The sequence below is a fragment of the Rutidosis leptorrhynchoides genome, chromosome 7 (genome assembly GCF_046630445.1).
Source record: "Rutidosis leptorrhynchoides isolate AG116_Rl617_1_P2 chromosome 7, CSIRO_AGI_Rlap_v1, whole genome shotgun sequence".
Taxonomy (NCBI): domain Eukaryota; kingdom Viridiplantae; phylum Streptophyta; class Magnoliopsida; order Asterales; family Asteraceae; genus Rutidosis; species Rutidosis leptorrhynchoides.
In genome coordinates, this window is record NC_092339.1 from 75,534,089 (window position 1) to 75,554,665 (window position 20,577).

Consider the following 20,577-nt stretch of genomic DNA (forward strand, 5'->3'; position numbering starts at 1 on the left):
ATGTTTACACACGACCATTACATAATGGTTTACAATACAAATATGTTACATCGAAATCAGTTTCTTGAATGCAGTTTTTACACAATATCATACAAACATGGACTCCAAATCTTGTCCTTATTTTAGTATGCAACAGCGGAAGCTCTTAATATTCACCTGAGAATAAACATGCTTTAAACGTCAACAAAACTGTTGGTGAGTTATAGGTTTAACCTATATATATCAAATCGTAACAATAGACCACAAGATTTCATATTTCAATACACATCCCATACATAGAGATAAAAATCATTCATATGGTGAACACCTGGTAACCGACATTAACAAGATGCATATATAAGAATATCCCCATCATTCCGGGACACCCTTCGGATATGATATAAATTTCGAAGTACTAAAGCATCCGGTACTTTGGATGGGGTTTGTTAGGCCCAATAGATCTATCTTTAGGATTCGCGTCAATTAGGGTGTCTGTTCCCTAATTCTTAGATTACCAGACTTAATAAAAAGGGCATATTCGATTTCGATAATTCAACCATAGAATGTAGTTTCACGTACTTGTGTCTATTTTGTAAATCATTTATAAAACCTGCATGTATTCTCATCCCAAAAATATTAGATTTTAAAAGTGGGACTATAACTCACCTTCACAGATTTTTACTTCGTCGGGAAGTAAGACTTGGCCACTGGTTGATTCACGAACCTATAACAATATATACATATATATCAAAGTATGTTCAAAATATATTTACAACACTTTTAATATATTTTGATGTTTTAAGTTTATTAAGTCAGCTGTCCTCGTTAGTAACCTACAACTAGTTGTCCACAGTTAGATGTACAGAAATAAATCGATAAATATTATCTTGAATCAATCCACGACCCAGTGTATACGTATCTCAGTATTAATCACAACTCAAACTATATATATTTTGGAATCAACCTCAACCCTGTATAGCTAACTCCAACATTCACATATAGAGTGTCTATGGTTGTTCCGAAATATATATAGATGTGTCGACATGATAGGTCGAAACATTGTATACGTGTCTATGGTATCTCAAGATTACATAATATACAATACAAGTTGATTAAGTTATGGTTGGAATAGATTTGTTACCAATTTTCACGTAGCTAAAATGAGAAAAATTATCCAATCTTGTTTTACCCATAACTTCTTCATTTTAAATCCGTTTTGAGTGAATCAAATTGCTATGGTTTCATATTGAACTCTATTTTATGAATCTAAACAGAAAATTATAGGTTTATAGTCGGAAAAATAAGTTACAAGTCGTTTTTGTAAAGGTAGTCATTTCAGTCGAAAGAACGACGTCTAGATGACCATTTTAGAAAACATACTTCCACTTTGAGTTTAATCATAATTTTTGATATAGTTTCATGTTCATAATAAAAATCATTTTCTCAGAATAACAACTTTAAAATCAAAGTTTATCATAGTTTTTAATTAACTAACCCAAAACAGCCCGCGGTGTTACTACGACGGCGTAAATCCGATTTTACGGTGTTTTTCGTGTTTCCAGGTTTTAAATCATTAAGTTAGCATATCATATAGATATAGAACATGTGTTTAGTTGATTTTAAAAGTCAAGTTAGCAGGATTAACTTTTGTTTGCGAACAAGTTTAGAATTAACTAAACTATGTTCTAGTGATTACAAGTTTAAATCTTCGAATAAGATAGCTTTATATGTATGAATCGAATGATGTTATGAACATCATTACTACCTTAAGTTCCTTGGATAAACCTACTAGAAAAGAGAAAAATGGATCTAGCTTCAATGGATCCTTGGATGGCTCGAAGTTCTTGAAGCAGAATCATGACACGAAAACAAGTTCAAGTAAGATCATCACTTGAAATAAGATTGTTATAGTTATAGAAATTGAACCAAAGTTTGAATATGATTATTACCTTGTATTAGAATGATAACCTACTGTAAGAAACAAAGATTTCTTGAGGTTGTATGATCACCTTACAAGATTGAAAGTGAGCTAGCAAACTTGAAAGTATTCTTGATTTTATGAAACTAGAACTTTTGGAATTTATGAAGAACACTTAGAACTTGAAGATAGAACTTGAGAGAGATCAATTAGATGAAGAAAATTGAAGAATGAAAGTGTTTGTAGGTGTTTTTGGTCGTTGGTGTATGGATTAGATATAAAGGATATGTAATTTTGTTTTCATGTAAATAAGTCATGAATGATTACTCATATTTTTGTAATTTTATGAGATATTTCATGCTAGTTGCCAAATGATGGTTCCCACATGTGTTAGGTGACTCACATGGGCTGCTAAGAGCTGATCATTGGAGTGTATATACCAATAGTACATACATCTAAAAGCTGTGTATTGTACGAGTACGAATACGGGTGCATACGAGTAGAATTGTTGATGAAACTGAACGAGGATGTAATTGTAAGCATTTTTGTTAAGTAGAAGTATTTTGATAAGTGTATTGAAGTCTTTCAAAAGTGTATAAATACATATTAAAACACTACATGTATATACATTTTAACTGAGTCGTTAAGTCATCGTTAGTCGTTACATGTAAGTGTTGTTTTGAAACCTTTAGGTTAACGATCTTGTTAAATGTTGTTAACCCAATGTTTATAATATCAAATGAGATTTTAAATTATTATTTTATCATGATATTATCATATATGAATATCTCTTAATATGATATATATACATTAAATGTCTTTACAACGATAATCGTTACATATATGTCTCGTTTAAAAATCATTAAGTTAGTAGTCTTGTTTTTACATATGTAGTTCATTGTTGATATACTTAATGATATGTTTACTTATCATAGTATCATGTTAACTATATATATATCCATATATATGTCATCATATAGTTTTTACAAGTTTTAACGTTCGTGAATCACCGGTCAACTTGGGTGGTCAATTGTCTATATGAAACATATTTCAATTAATCAAGTCTTAACAAGTTTGATTGCTTAACATGTTGGAAACATTTAATCATGTAAATATCAATCTCAATTAATATATATAAACATGGAAAAGTTCGGGTCACTACATAAAGGTTATGGTTTGTTTTAAAAATGAATGCAGTCTTTGAAAAACGTCTCATATAGAGGTCAAAACCTCGCAACGAAATCAATTAATATGGAACGTTTTTAATCAATAAGAACGGGACATTTCAGTTGGTATTCGAGCGTTGGTCTTAGAGAACCAGAAAATTTGCATTAGTGTGTCTTATCGAGTTTGTTAGGATGCAATAGTGAGTCTGGACTTCGACCGTATTTTCTTTAAAAATGATTGCTTAACATTTTTGTTGGAAACTATATATTATTAACATGTATATATTATGTGATATATTAATATCTTAACATGTTTGATATTGTGTGATAGATGTCAACCTCTAGCACAAATCCCATTGACTCACCTAATAATAACGAAGAGTCGAATATATATTGGACTGATTCACAAGTTCCCGAAGAGGAACCGGAAGAAGAATCAGAACCGGAAGAAGAATCAGAACCGGAAGAGGAGGAACCGGAGGAGGAAATAGAACCGGTGGGGGAAATAATAAAACGATTAAGTAAAAGAAAATCCTCAACCAACCGACCAAGGTTAATTATGGTCAATGGTGTTTCCGCCAAGGAAGCAAAATATTGGGAGGATTACCAATTCTCCGATGAATCGGATTCCGACGAGAATTCCGATGATGTTATAGAAATTACCCCAACTGAATTTAAAAAGGCAAAAGAAAATAATAAGGGAAAGGGCATAAAAATAGAGAAATCTAAATCCAACCCCGATGAACTTTATATGTATCGTCAACCCCCGAAGCCCTTAAGTTGTAACAATGACCCGGGAACCTCTAAACCACCAGGTTTTTCTAAACTAATATGGAAAACGACAGCTAGTATTAGGGGAACATCATATATCCCTAGAAACTTGGCAAAACGAACCAAAACCGAAGAAGAAGAAACGAGCGAGTCGGAATAAGATAGTTGTATTCGTGTGGTGTAATATATGTAATATAGTGTGCTTATGCTTTATGATATATGTAAAAATTGCTTGTATTAATAAGTATTTTTTTATGAATCTAACTCTTGTCTATTTTACAGTTTAAAAACACAAAATGGATAGACAACCCAATATTTTAAGAGACCTACCCGGAGACATGATTGATGAAATCTTGTCTAGAGTCGGTCAGAATTCCTCGGCACAACTATTTAAGGCGAGATCAGTTTGTAAGACATTCGAAGAACGTTCCAAGAATGTCTTGGTTTATAAGAGACTTTCGTTTGAAAGATGGGGGATATCACATTGGGAAACCCATAAGTTACGATGTGTTTACTTTGACGCATATATTGCGGGGAACCCAAATGCTATTTTACGCAACGGGTTAAGAAATTATTTTGACTCAATGTATCCGAATATAGGACTTCATGATTTAGAAAAAGCGGCTAACATGCAACATAAAGAAGCATGCTATGCTTACGGGTTAGTAATGTTCGCTTCTCACCAAAGTGAGAAAAAGAACATCGGGCTACAACTATTAAACAAAACGTTCCCACAAGTGACGGAGTCGGTAATTGGGGTAAGAAATGAGGTTTTTAGGTTATTACGAGACTGTTGGTCATTACGTAACCCTCGTCCCTTTGACGACGTTACAACACGCTGTCTTATCAACAGCCATAACAGTTATGTTCCACAAGACTAAGGATGGGAAGTAGTCCTAGTAAAACCAGAATGCATGACTTGTTTCTGGACGTATGAATTACGTGTCTTTATTGCCTTTGCTGAACGACTTGTGTACTAGCTAGAATTATCTTCACAACTATCTTGTACCAAAGTTATTGTGTGCTATATTTCATGCTTTATGTAAAATAAGCGGTATTGTAAGTTTGTAAAATATTGTATAAAAGTTTGAACGCGAAATATTATTATAATCAGTTTTTCATATAGAATTGTAGTAGTTGAATTGTATATTAGCTACTAAGTATGAACTTAACGGGTAGGTACTACCCGAATTTAAACTTATATAACGCTAATATGAAGAAAAAGCTTTTATAAATGAGTTCATATTATGCTACGAAATAGTATTAACTACTCTTAATATTCGGTATGATTAACTTGTTCCATTTGACTATTTTGAAGGAAATGGCACCGACTACTCGACCCACCGTGAATATGAATGAAGAGGAATTCCGTACTTTTCTAGCTTCAAACATAGCCGCAGTACAGGCTGCGCTACATACCAACAATAACCTTGGATCTAGCAGTACAGAAAAACGTGTAGGATGCACCTACAAAGAATTCACTGCCTGCAAACCTTTGGAATTTGATGGAACCGAAGGACCGATCGGATTGAAACGGTGGACCGAGAAGGTCGAATCGGTGTTTGCCATAAGTAAGTGTACTGAAGAGGACAAAGTGAAGTACGCTACGCATACCTTCACAGGTTCTGCGTTAACATGGTGGAATACCTATCTAGATCAAGTGGGACAAGATGATGCTTACGCACTACCGTGGTCAGCATTCAAGCACTTGATGAACGAGAAGTACCGTTCCAGAACCGAGGTCAATAAGCTCAAGACAGAACTTAGAGGGTTACGAACCCAAGGATTTGATATTACCACGTACGAAAGACGATTCACAGAATTGTGCCTATTGTGTCCGGGAGCGTTCGAAGATGAGGAAGAGAAGATCGACGCATTTGTGAAAGGATTACCGGAAAGAATCCAAGAAGATATAAGTTCACACGAGCCCGCCTCCATACAACAGGCATGTAGAATAGCTCACAAACTAGTGAACCAGATTGAGGAAAGAATTAAAGAACAGACGGCTGAAGAGGCCAATGTGAAGCAAGTCAAAAGAAAGGGGGAGGAAAACGGTGATAAGAATCACCAATACAACAACAACATCAATTACAATAATAATCGCAACAATTATCCCAACAATCGCAACATCAATCGCAACTACAACAAACGGCCCAACAACAACAACAACAACAACAACAACAACAACAACAACAACAACAACAACAACAACAACAACAACAACTACAACAATCGTCCCAACAACAATAACAATCGCAACAACAACAACAATCAGAAGCAGCTATGCCAAAGGTGTGAAAAGTATCACTCGGGGTTCTGCACCAAATTTTGCAACAAGTGTAAAAGAAATGGTCATAGCGCGGCGAAGTGTGAGGTCTACGGACCAGGGGTTAACAGAACGAAAGGAACAAATGGTGTCGGAACGAGTAATGGCGGAGCAAGTAGTGTCGGAGCAAGTTATGCCAATGTAGTTTGTTATAAATGTGGAAAATCGGGCCACATTATTAGAAATTGCCCGAACCAGGAGAACACGAATGGACAAGGCCGCGGAAGAGTTTTCAATATTAATGCGGCAGAGGCACAGGAAGACCTGGAGCTTGTTACGGGTACGTTTCTTATTGACAATAAATCTGCTTACGTTTTATTTGATTCGGGTACGGATAGAAGCTATATGAGTAGAGATTTTTGTGCTAAATTAAGTTGTCCATTGACGCCTTTGGATAGTAAATTTTTACTCGAATTAGCAAATGGTAAATTAATTTCAGCAGATAATATATGTCGAAATCGAGAAATTAAACTGGTTAGCGAAACATTTAAGATTGACTTGATACCAGTAGAGTTAGGGAGTTTTGATGTGATAATCGGTATGGACTGGTTGAAAGAAGTGAAAGCAGAGATCGTTTATTACAAAAATGCAATTCGCATTATACGAGAAAAAGGAAAACCCTTAATGGTGTACGGAGAAAAGGGCAACACAAAGCTACATCTTATTAGTAATTTGAAGGCACAAAAACTAATAAGAAAAGGTTGCTATGCTATTCTAGCACACGTCGAGAAAGTACAAACTGAAGAAAAGAGCATCAATGATGTTCCCGTCGCAAAAGAATTTCCCGATGTATTTCCGAAAGAATTACCGGGATTACCCCCACATCGATCCGTTGAATTTCAAATAGATCTTGTACCAGGAGCTGCACCAATAGCTCGTGCTCCTTACAGACTCGCACCCAGCGAGATGAAAGAACTGCAAAGCCAATTACAAGAACTTTTAGAGCGTGGTTTCATTCGACCAAGCACATCACCGTGGGGAGCTCCTGTTTTGTTTGTCAAGAAGAAAGATGGTACATTCAGGTTGTGTATCGACTACAGAGAGTTGAACAAACTTACCATCAAGAACTGCTACCCACTACCGAGAATCAACGACTTATTTGATCAACTACAAGGCTCGTCTGTTTATTCAAAGATTGACTTACGTTCCGGGTATCATCAAATGAGGGTGAAAGAAGATGATATTCCAAAGACTGCTTTCAGAACACGTTACAGTCATTACGAGTTTATGGTCATGCCGTTTGGTTTAACTAATGCACCAGCTGTGTTCATGGACCTTATGAACCGAGTGTGTGGACCATACCTTGACAAGTTTGTCATTGTTTTCATTGATGACATACTTATTTACTCAAAGAATGACCAAGAACACGGTGAACATTTGAGAAAGGTGTTAGAAGTATTGAGGAAGGAAGAATTGTACGCTAAATTTTCAAAGTGTGCATTTTGGTTGGAAGAAGTTCAATTCCTCGGTCACATAGTGAACAAAGAAGGTATTAATGTGGATCCGGCAAAGATAGAAACTGTTAAACAGTGGGAAACCCCGAAAATTCCGAAACACATACGCCAGTTTTTAGGACTAGCTGGTTACTACAGAAGGTTCATCCAAGACTTTTCAGAATAGCAAAACCCTTGACTGCATTAACGCATAAAGGGAAGAAATTTGAATGGAAGGATGAACAAGAGAAAGCATTTCAGTTATTGAAGAAAAAGCTAACTACGACACCTATATTGTCATTGCCTGAAGGGAATGATGATTTTGTGATTTATTGTGACGCATCAAAGCAAGGTCTCGGTTGTGTATTAATGCAACGAACGAAGGTGATTGCTTATGCGTCTAGACAATTGAAGATTCACGAGCAAAATTATACTACGCATGATTTGGAATTAGGCGCGGTTGTTTTTGCATTAAAGACTTGGAGGCACTACTTATATGGGGTCAAAAGTATTATATATACCGACCACAAAAGTCTTCAACACATATTTAATCAGAAACAACTGAATATGAGGCAGCGTAGGTGGATTGAATTGTTGAATGATTACGACTTTGAGATTCGTTACCACCCAGGGAAGGCAAATGTGGTAGCCGACGCCTTGAGCAGGAAGGACAGAGAACCCATTCGAGTAAAATCTATGAATATAATGATTCACAATAACCTTACTACTTAAATAAAGGAGGCGCAACAAGGAGTTTTAAAAGAGGGAAATTTAAAGGATGAAATACCCAAAGGATCGGAGAAGCATCTTAATATTCGGGAAGACGGACCCCGGTATAGGGCTGAAAGGATTTGGGTACCAAAATTTGGAGATATGAGAGAAATGGTACTTAGAGAAGCTCATAAAACCAGATACGCAATACATCCTGGAACGGGGAAGATGTACAAGGATCTCAAGAAACATTTTTGGTGGCCGGGTATGAAAGCCGATGTTGCTAAATACATAGGAGAATGTTTGACGTGTTCTAAGGTCAAAGCTGAGCATCAGAAACCATCAGGTCTACTTCAACAACCCGAAATCCCGGAATGGAAATGGGAAAACATTAGCATGGATTTCATCACTAAATTGCCAAGGACTGCAAGTGGTTTTGATACTATTTGGGTAATAGTTGATCGTCTCACCAAATCAGCACACTTCCTGCCAATAAGAGAAGATGACAAGATGGAGAAGTTAGCACGACTATATTTGAAGGAAGTCGTCTCCAGACATGGAATACCAATCTCTATTATCTCTGATAGGGATGGCAGATTTATTTCAAGACTCTGGCAGACATTACAACAAGCATTAGGAACTCGTCTAGACATGAGTACTGCCTATCATCCACAAACTGATGGGCAGAGCGAAAGGACGATACAAACGCTTGAAGACATGCTACGAGCATGTGTTATTGATTTTGGAAACAGTTGGGATCGACATCTACCGTTAGCAGAATTTTCCTACAACAACAGCTACCATTCAAGCTTTGAGATGGCGCCGTTTGAAGCACTTTATGGTAGAAAGTGCAGGTCTCCGATTTGTTGGAGTGAAGTGGGGGATAGACAGATTACGGGTCCGGAGATAATACAAGAAACTACCGAGAAGATCATCCAAATTCAACAACGGTTGAAAACCGCCCAAAGTCGATAAAAGAGCTACGCTGACATTAAAAGAAAAGATATAGAATTTGAAATTGGAGAGATGGTCATGCTTAAAGTTGCACTTTGGAAAGGCGTTGTTCGATTTGGTAAACGAGGGAAATTAAATCCAAGGTATATTGGACCATTCAAGATTATTGATCGTGTCGGACCAGAAGCTTACCGACTTGAATTACCTCAACAACTCGCAGCTGTACATAACACTTTCCACGTCTCGAATTTGAAGAAATGTTTTGCTAAAGAAGATCTCACTATTCCGTTAGATGAAATCCAAATCAACGAAAAACTTCAATTCATTGAAGAACCCGTCGAAATAATGGATCGTGAGGTTAAGAGACTTAAACAAAACAAGATACCGATTGTTAAGGTTCGATGGAATGCTCGTAGAGGACCCGAGTTCACCTGGGAGCGTGAAGATCAAATGAAGAAGAAATACCCGCATTTATTTCCAGAAGATACGTCAACACCTCTAACTGCTTAAAATTTCGGGACGAAATTTATTTAACGGGTAGGTACTGTAGTGACCCGAACTTTTCCATGTTTATATATATATTAAATGAAATTGTTATTTTACATGATTAAGTGTTTCCAACATGTTAAGCAATCAAACTTGTTAAGACTTGATTAATTGAAATAGGTTTCATATAGACAATTGACCACCCAAGTTGACCGGTGATTCACGAACGTTAAAACTTGTAAAAACTATATGATGACATATATATGGATATATATATAGTTAACATGATATTATGATAAGTAAACATATCATTAAGTATATTAACAATGAACTACATATGTAAAAACAAGACTACTAACTTAATGATTTTGAAACGAGACATATATGTAACGATTATCGTTGTAACGACATTTAATGTATATATATCATATTAAGAGATATTTATACATCATAATATCATGATAATATAATAATTTAAAATCTCATTTGATATTATAAACATTGGGTTAACAACACTTAACAAGATCGTTAACCTAAAGGTTTCAAAACAACACTTACATGTAACGACTAACGATGACTTAACGACTCAGTTAAAATGTATATACATGTAGTGTTTTAATATGTATTCATACACTTTTTAAAGACTTCAATACACTTATCAAAATACTTCTACTTAACAAAAATGCTTACAATTACATCCCCGTTCAGTTTCATCAACAATTCTACTCGTATGCACCCGTATTCGTACTCGTACAATACACAGCTTTTAGATGTATGTACTATTGGTATATACACTCCAATGATCAGCTCTTAACAGCCCATGTGAGTCACCTAACACATGTGGGAACCATCATTTGGCAACTAGCATGAAATATCTCATAAAATTACAAAAATATGAGTAATCATTCATGACTTATTTACATGAAAACAAAATTACATATCCTTTATATCTAATCCATACACCAACGACCAAAAACACCTACAAACACTTTCATTCTTCAATTTTCTTCATCTAATTGATCTCTCTCAAGTTCTATCTTCAAGTTCTAAGTGTTCTTCAAAAATTCCAAAAGTTCTAGTTTCATAAAATCAAGAATACTTCCAAGATTGCAAGTTTACTTCCAAGTTTTCTAAATCCATTCCAAGTAATCATCCAAGATCAAGAAACCTTTGTTACTTACATTAGGTTATCTTTCTAATACAAGGTAATAATCATATTCAAACTTTAATTCAATTTCTATAACTATAACAATCTTATTTCGAGTGGAAATCTTACTTGAAATTGTTTTCGTGTCATGATTCTGCTTCAAGAACTTTCAAGCCATCCAAGGATCCTTTGAAGCTAGATCCATTTTTCTCATTTCCAGTAGGTTTATCCAAGGAACTTTAGGTAGTAATGATGTTCATAACATCATTCGATTCATACATAAAAAGCTGTCTTATTCAACGTTATAAACTTGTAATCACTAGAACATAGTTTAGTTAATTCTAAACTTGTTCGCAAATAAAGTTAATCCTTCTAACTAGACTTTTAAAATCAACTAAACACATGTTCTATATCTATATGATATGCTAACTTAATGATTTAAAACCCGGAAACACGATAAACACCATAAAACTGGATATACGCCGTCGTAGTAAAACCGGGGGCTGTTTTGGTTGGGATAATTAAAAGCTAAGAAGAACTTTGATTTAAAATCTATACTTCTGGAAAAATGATTTTTCTTATGAACATGAAACTATATCCAAAAATCATGGTTAAACTCAAAGTGAAAGTATGTTTTTCAAAATGGTCATCAAGATGTCGTTCTTTCGACTGAAATGACTACCTTTACAAAAACGACTTGTAACTTATTTTTCCGACTATAAAATTATACTTTTTCTATTTAGATTCATAAAGTTAAGTTCAATACGAAACCGTGGCCACTGGAATCACTCAAAACGGATTAGAAACGAAGAAATGGCGAGTAAAACAAGATTGATAAAAACTACTCATTTTCCCTGCGTGAAAGTTAGTAATAAATCTATTCCAACCATAACCTAATCAACTTATATTGTATATTATGTAATCTTGAGATACCATAGACACGTATACAATGTTTCGACCTATCATGTCGACACATCTATATATATTTCGGAACAACCATAGACACTCTATATGTGAATGTTGGAGTTAGCTATACAGGGTTGAGGTTGATTTCAAAATATATATAGTTTGAGTTGTGATCAATACTGAGATACGTATACACTGGGTCGTGGATTGATTCAAGATAATATTTATCGATTTATTTCTGTACATCTAACTGTGGACAACTAGTTATAGGTTACTAACGAGGACAGCTGACTTAATAAACTTAAAACATCAAAATATATTAAAAGTGTTGTAAATATATTTTGAACATACTTTGATATATATGTATATATTGTTATAGGTTCGTGAATCAACCAGTGGCCAAGTCTTACTTCCCGACGAAGTAAAAATCTGTGAAAGTGAGTTATAGTCCCACTTTTAAAATCTAATATTTTTGGGATGAGAATACATGCAGGTTTTATAAATGATTTACAAAATAGACACAAGTACGTGAAACTACATTCTATGGTTGAATTATCGAAATCGAATATGCCCTTTTTTATATAGTCTGGTAATCTAAGAATTAGGGAACAGACACCCTAATTGACGCGAACTCTAAAGATAGATTTATTGGGCCTAACAAACCCCATCCAAAGTACCAGATGCTTTAGTACTTCGAAATTTATATCATATCTGAAGGGTGTCCCAGAATGATGGGGATATTCTTAAATATGCATCTTGTTAATGTCGGTTACCAGGTGTTCACTATATGAATGATTTTTATCTCTATGTATGGGATGTGTATTGAAATATGAAATCTTGTGGTCTATTGTTACGATTTGATATATATAGGTTAAACCTATAACTAACCAACATTTTTGTTGACGTTTAAAGCATGTTTATTCTCAGGTGAATACTAAGAGCTTCCGCTGTTGCATACTAAAATAAGGACAAGATTTGGAGTCCATGTTTGTATGATATTGTGTAAAAACTGCATTCAAGAAACTGATTTCGATGTAACATATTTGTATTGTAAACCATTATGTAATGGTCGTGTGTAAACATGATATTTTAGATTATCATTATTTGATAATCTACGTAAAGCTTTTTAAACCTTTATTATTATGAAATAAAGGTTATGGTTTGTTTTAAAAATGAATGCAGTCTTTGAAAAACGTCTCATATAGAGGTCAAAACCTCGCAACGAAATCAATTAATATGGAACGTTTTTAATCAATAAGAACGGGACATTTCAATATGTTGGTCAATAAATGTCTATCAAGCTAGGTCAGGTCATAGTGTATAACAATCCTAATGCGTGAGATCGACATACAAAAGTTATCCAAAGTCGTTTCAAAAAGTCAATTTTGACAATAATTCAACAAAACGAGACGTGCCTTATATATGGATTCATTTACTTGGCTGATAATATTCAAAAATCCAATTTATCATTCTTACAAACTAGTTTCAAAAGCAATTTCAATCAATGTCAATCATAATTCAGTTGATCATATCTTTTAATTCGTTCACCGAAATTACGCGATTTCTAAATGAAAAGTTATTGATTTTTTGCCAGCTTTCCAAAAACATGCATATCATATACCTTTTATCAGTAATATATGTATTTACTTCGTGATTCATCATAACTGTTTAACGACAAAATTTAGCATACAATCATGCATAAATATATATACTCGAGCACTAGACATGGATACACAATTAATGTATAAAAGATAAAATATGAGTGCTTACGTATCAATATTGAGATTCAGTATTGTAGGAAAGTACGTAGACGCAACAGAGATGATAAACACTAGATTTGATTCACAAATATACCCTCGAACATTACCCATAACCTCCTTGGCAATAACCCATAATTTCCTTAGCTCTATCCAGCTCAAAAACCCATTTTGAAGGTGACACGCTCATAACCTCGTCGTAGTATTTTAGGTATATATACTACTAATAATAATATTATAATAAGATTAATAATAATAATAATATTAATCTTAATAATAATAATAATAATAATAATAATAATATAAAAAATAATAATTCGGAGGAATGAATCGAGCTTTTATAGTATGTGGCCTGCTACAGTACCTCATGCGATCGCATGAGTTTTCAGTGTTTTTGCCATGCGATCGCATGGCCGCCTTATCCGTTTTTGTTTGCTAGTTCGTCGACATCAAATAGTGTTTACTGTAGCAAATAGTGTTTATTGTAGCAAATAGTGTTACTGTAGCAAATAGTGTTTTACTGTAGCAAACAATGTTTTACTGTAGCAAAGTCATTTTACTGTAGCAAATAGTATTTTACTGTAGGAAAGTCGTTTTTACTTGTACATATATATATATACATACATATAATTGTTCATGAATCGTCGAGAGCAGTCAAATGTAATGAAACAGTTCTAAAATTTTGAGATTTAACTTCATAGACTTTGCTTATCGTGTCGGAAACGTTAAATCATTTAAAGATAAAGTTTAAATTTGATCAAAAATTTCCAGGTTGTCACACATCGTGAATCCGAAACCACATGCGATTCACTAGTGAAGCCGAAACTACACCCGAATCACTACCCAACTCATCTCATCAACAACAACGTGGTTGACCTACTTGTCAACGTGAATTCGTATCGCCCGAGATTCACTACCCCACGGGTGGTAACCCAAACGCACAAACGTGCCACAAGGACCCAAAACTCATAGAGTCCATCATCTCATACACATGTAAAGTGAACCCGAACGCCAAGGATCACTCTACCCCACCCGCACCCGTCCTATGCATACATACGCATATAATACAATTACACTCACCTTAGTGCCTTGATGAATGCAACCGAAATAATCCGTAACACGTGAAAAATACCTATTCCATTTATCACATAACAGACAACACAATTAGGGTGGATTACAAACCAACCAAAATTGACACTTAGTGCAATTTTGACCCAATTGCACCTTTAAGCACAACCAATGACCAAATTGACCAATAATCACTTAACACAAGTGCAAATGGTCCTATAACGCCAATTTAACCAAAACATAAGTATTAATACTTGTCTTCCCAAATTTGACTCATAAACCCTAATTTTGACCCATTTCAAAATTAGTCATTCAAACACACTCAAGTGGGTTCCAACACTTCCATAATCACTAACACTAGTGATTATACCCAATTTACAAGTCCTAAACATGACCAAGTCGGTTTTCAACCCAAAACCCACCAACAACAACATTAAACCCGATTACTAGCTCCTAACTTCCATTAAAGAGCTAAATGGGTTTTTCTCAAGAACTTACAAGTTCAAAACCCCAATTTGAACAATAAACGTAAACAATGAAATTCGGAGTTAGAGCTTACCACTACTACCAAAATGTAGCCAAGAACACGATGAACAACTTTAACACTTGAGCTTTCACTCGAATCGCCCTTCTTCTTACCCAAATGCAACTTTCTCACTCTAGAATGGGTTCCTCTCTCTAAAGAGGTTGAGAGTGTTTGAAGAGGTGGAGATGAGGTGGAAATGAAGATAAGGATAGGTTTTGATCAGTTTTGTAGCTCAAAACCTACCCCCACGCAAAAAGACCCAAATGCCCCTCTAAAATATTAAAAATCACGAAGGAGTCTGTCAGCTCATTTTGCGCGGCGCGCTTCCACTTGCGCGGCGCGCACTACAACATAAAATGAAGACAACACAGTTTTTATAAATTCAGGGACTGAAACTGTTAGATTCTAATGTAAAATCTGAAAATGCATAAGTGTTAGGTTCACCTTTAGTGGCACTTCTGAGAACACTCTCTGGTGACACTTTCTGGTGACACTTTCTGATGTATAAAAATTCAGGGTGTTACAGGATACTTCATGGCAGAGATGAAATTGTATTTTTAATATGTAGCCAACGGGGGTAAAACTCATGACCTCCCCTAAAGGAGGCCGACCACCAACCGCTGAACCACATCACAACTTAGTACTTAAAAAGACAAAAATACCTTTTAATAATAAAATAATGAAATGAATAATAAAATCATGATTTCTATTGATATATATATATATATATATATATAATTAAAAGTTGTGATAAACTATATATTAATCCCTAAGTTATAAACTTACGTCAAGATTTTCCACCGATCACCTACAAAACTAGATACAATAATACATATTCATAATTTGTAAGAACTTCATATAAAAACATTCAATGATCAAACCTAGAACTTAAGTGTAATATATATTGGTGCTTAATTTGAGAAAAGATGATTGATCGATTGTCATCTCTGACAATTTTGTAAATTCAATCGGAATCTGAGAGTTCGCGGGGTGTAAAACAATAAATCGGTTAATCTACTCAATTTGTCACATTGCGACGGTTTTTTAGAGTCATTGATAGTTTGTGTTCCGAAGCGCGTTGTGTTGCAGTGTTAGTAATAGGATTTGCTATTGGCATATATACATTACAATAGATTAACCATGTCAGTGTACCAGCGTGAAAGTGGAAAGTTGAAAAAGGGTGATATATTTCAAGGTGGTGATTGCGTTCTTACTGGGTGCCTTGATGAATAGTCTATAAAGGCGCTTGTTTGGATTTTTTGATTACTGGGAAGTAAAGTCATAGATAGACGTGAAATCATGTACAAGTAGTTCGGACTTCCTTCTGGAGTTGCAATATCCGATGAGCTATCAACTGAGAGACTGGCGTGATCGTTGACATGTGGGTTCAGGATTGGACATATCTAGAGCGATGGGTGAGGCAATGTTGTCTCGTGAAAGAATCTTGTAATTGAAGTCTCACACTCTTCAATGTGTCTTCTAGTGCAAGAAGATGATCTTCTGGTTTAAGAAGATGGTGGTGGAAGGAACCGAGATGACCCAAGCTAGTAACTATAAGATTGGACTATCACTCAACGGTGTTTTTGGTGTCGCAAGACTTCATTCCATTGTAGGTTAGGAATGGGAATGCGGCGTGATTCAGGTGTCTCATCCGACGGTATTAAAAGGAGTTGTTAATTGGCTAATCTAGGGTTGATGTGGGTTGTAAAAACATAGTTGACAGGTTTGATGGATTTTCTGTTGAAGATTGGTATGGGGTTTGTTTAAAGTCTCCTTTAAGTGGGAGATTATTAAAGGTGTGAAGTAAATTTAAACAAGAAACGATTCAGGGGTACTCATCACCGAATAAAGTTGGGATCCATTTGGTGCTCTTAGCTTAAAAGAGGAGTCTGTTCGGGTTTTGCTTGTACCGCACCGAATGAAAATAGAATGTATTCGGTGTTGCGTGTGACCTGATCAGATACGGATTTTTGTGCAGAAATTGGATTGCAATTAGGACTTCATGTTGCTTCTAATTCGTCACGAAATTTATATTAGAAAATCTTTAGTTTGCGCCCGTGGACTAAAACTTTTTCCGTGTTTGGAGTTGAGATATAACCACATTAAATCCTTGTATCATTTATCTCTATATTAATTGTCTTTATGCTTCAATTAATTCGTTTATCGTTTAAGATTAGTGAGTGATTTAAATCACTTGTCTTGTTAGGGTCCTACAAATCCCAAACGGGTTGGACAACGTAAAAATACTCTCCTTCCGTGAATAGCTCAAACAAACAAAATCTTATCCGTTTACACGTTTAATTGAACTTGTAATCCAATTGATTCTTCTTTCTCTTTTGTTGTGGCTTATGGCAAGATACTAATATAACTTTGCCAGCCGAAAAAATCAAATAACTCAGTACAATAACATCTCTAAAGTACCTTAAGTTCGCATTCAAATGCTTATAATTCAATTCTTTGATGGTAAGAGTTCGAATAAAGACACACATGACAACAATTATTTGTCCCCAAACATGACAAATATGGTGGTAGAAATAAAACTAAAGGTGCAGGCCACACTTATTAATTACAGTAATTACCACCATTCAAATTTTACAGGTGAGCTCATTTACTACTCTTCAACTACCCATCACTTCCCTTTATTTACACCCTCTGTCAACTTCTTTTGTCATCCCAATTTCACTAAATTCTCTTTCTCACTGAAACACTCACAAACTTAGATTATGGGTAACATTGAGAGACCAATCATGATTAATATTTCCTGCTTATTGATGTTGATTGTTGGCATGTTGTTGAGTGATGGTGGTTTAGTTTATGGACAAGATTATGGAGATGGTGGTGATAATGGCAGTTTTGGTGCTTCTTCACCGGAAGCAGCTTCAGCCGCTGCGAGAGAGATGGTGCCGGCAATGTTCATATTTGGAGACTCACTCATTGATAATGGAAATAATAATGATTTAACTTCTTTAGCTAAAGCTAATTATTATCCTTATGGTATTGACTTTGATGGAGGTCCAACTGGTAGATTTTCAAATGGTTACACCATGGTTGATGCTATAGGTATATATATCATTTCTCTTTGTGTATATATCTTCAACTAGATATCTAGCTATTTTCTATAATCTGTAAACGGGTAAACGAATAAGGTTTTCTAACTGATTTATTCAGTGACCGTCTCTGACCATTTTCAGTGACCAGCCCAAAATATGCTATGTGCAGGGGCGGAACATTTAAGGGACAAAAGGGGGTATCCGCCCCCCCTCGATTTCGGGAAGAAAAAAAAGTTGCACTAAAAAAAAAAAAAAATTTACGAAAAAATAAGGTTTTTTTTAGTGTTTACCCCCCTTCGATTAGTTTCTTACTCCCTTCAATTAGTTTCGCCCCCTCTCGAGTCGGGGTCAAGTTCCGCCACTGGCTATGTGATAATGCATTTAGATGTTATATATGAAAAAGTTGGTACTTTTTTTTTATATATATATATATAGACATGATTTTATTCTTTAAGTATTGATCTATATGATGTTAAAATTTTGAATGTAGCGGAATTACTTGGACTACCATTGATACCAGCCTATTCGCAAACATCAAATTCAGCAGATGAAATGTTGCATGGTGTCAATTTTGCTTCAGCTGCTGCTGGAATTCTTGATATCACTGGCCGAAATTTTGTAAGATGTTAAATCACTCATAATTTATGTCGTGAGCTAATCAAGAAGATGGTCTGCCATTGTTGCAATTGTATAGTTGTAGACGTATATAGTGATTCAAGTTAGCAACTTTAATGCATTTGATCATTTGGGTACAAGTTGTTCATTTTTGTAGAGATTTTTAAGTCCATAAACTATAGGTTTTGATCATAATTGATGCGATTAATAGCAACTTTTATAAAAGTGGTATATATATGGCATGGATTTCTTCTCATTATATGAGGTTTCAATTATATAAAACTTTCTATTATTGTTAAGTATCATTAATACTCTCAATTTTGTGTCTTTCCTCAATAATCCTGTTTGTATGATAGAAAAACAGAATAATGAACCAAGTAACCAACAGACAATTTTGGTGTACTTAATTAATGAACAACAATAATTATGCAATTAATCCTCCTTAATAAAGTGTATATATTTGTTGTGTAGGTGGGCAGAATTCCGTTTAATCAGCAGATAAAGAACTTCGAAAACAGCTTGGATGAAATAAAGACTGCATTAGGTGCTTCTACTAATCTTGGTCAAGCACTTGCCAGATGCATTTTCTTTGTAGGAATGGGTAGTAATGACTACTTAAACAACTATCTCATGCCTAATTACAACACTCGTAACCAGTACGATGGTAATCAGTACGCCGATCTTTTGTCCAAACAATACACTACACAGCTAAAAGTAAGTGTTTGAAACTTTACAGAGTTCAATGAGTGCATTTATGAAAAAATGAAGATTTATGATTAATGTTTGTTTTGTTGAGTAGCGGCTTTACAATCTTGGAGCGCGAAAGTTTGTTTTAGCTGGGATCGGGCTAATGGGTTGTATTCCGAGTATATTAGCACAAAGTACAACAGGAAGATGCTCAGATGAAGTGAACCAGCTTGTGCTACCTTTTAATGCAAATATGAAGACTATGATTAATAGTTTAAGTGCTAATCTTCCTGGTTCAAAATTCGTTTACATCGATGTTCATAACATGTTTCAAGATATCCTTGAAAACGCTAGATCTTACGGTACAACTACAACATTCAATCTAAAAGTTTCTTTTTAAAATGTATTTAAAAAATAAAAATATGGAACGTTATTAAAAGTATGATGGCGTGGTGAATGCAGGTTTTCGAGTGGTGAACAGGGGATGTTGTGGAATAGGGAGAAATAGAGGGCAGATAACGTGTCTACCGATGCAAGCACCATGTTTGAATAGACGCGAGTACGTGTTTTGGGACGCATTTCATCCGACAGAAGCTGTGAATGTGTTGATGGGGAAGAAGGCTTTTAGTGGTACTCCTGATATGGTTTATCCCATCAACATTCAACAACTAGCAAAACTTTGATGTTTATGCAACACCAGTTGTATTCTTGTCCACTTAACTATGAGGAAATGTGTGTTTCTTTGTGTTCTTTGTGAGGTGTATCATCTTTAACTAGGCTATCATCAAATGTGTGTGCGTTTCTTCTTTTTCTGATTGTAAAACCAGAAATATTGTGTTGTATTATTGTATTGTAGTAATAGCGTAATTGTGATAAACAATGTATTATATAGGCTTATATATAGATCAAAATTTGAAGTGTAAGTTAATCTAAACCCTAAAGCCCATTACATCATCAGGCTAAAACCCTAATACATATTATGTAATCCTAATCTATATTATGTCTAACATTCGACCACAAACTAAAGACGAGAGCGACCTGCGGCTTGAATATTCAAAATAGCCAGCTTTATTTATG

General features: G+C 34.9%; 1 protein-coding gene across 1 annotated transcript; it reads left to right on the forward strand.

Annotated features, from left to right (window-relative positions):
• Positions 1–17,515: 17,515 nt before the first annotated feature.
• Positions 17,516–20,241, forward strand: LOC139857416 (GDSL esterase/lipase At1g71691-like). Its single transcript, XM_071846165.1, has 6 exons — positions 17,516–17,746; positions 17,960–18,208; positions 18,689–18,816; positions 19,285–19,527; positions 19,613–19,862; positions 19,963–20,241. The coding sequence occupies exons 1-6, from the start codon at positions 17,587–17,589 to the stop codon at positions 20,181–20,183; spliced, it is 1,251 nt and encodes a 416-aa protein (XP_071702266.1). The 5' UTR covers positions 17,516–17,586; the 3' UTR covers positions 20,184–20,241.
• The last annotated feature ends 336 nt before the right edge of the window (positions 20,242–20,577 follow it).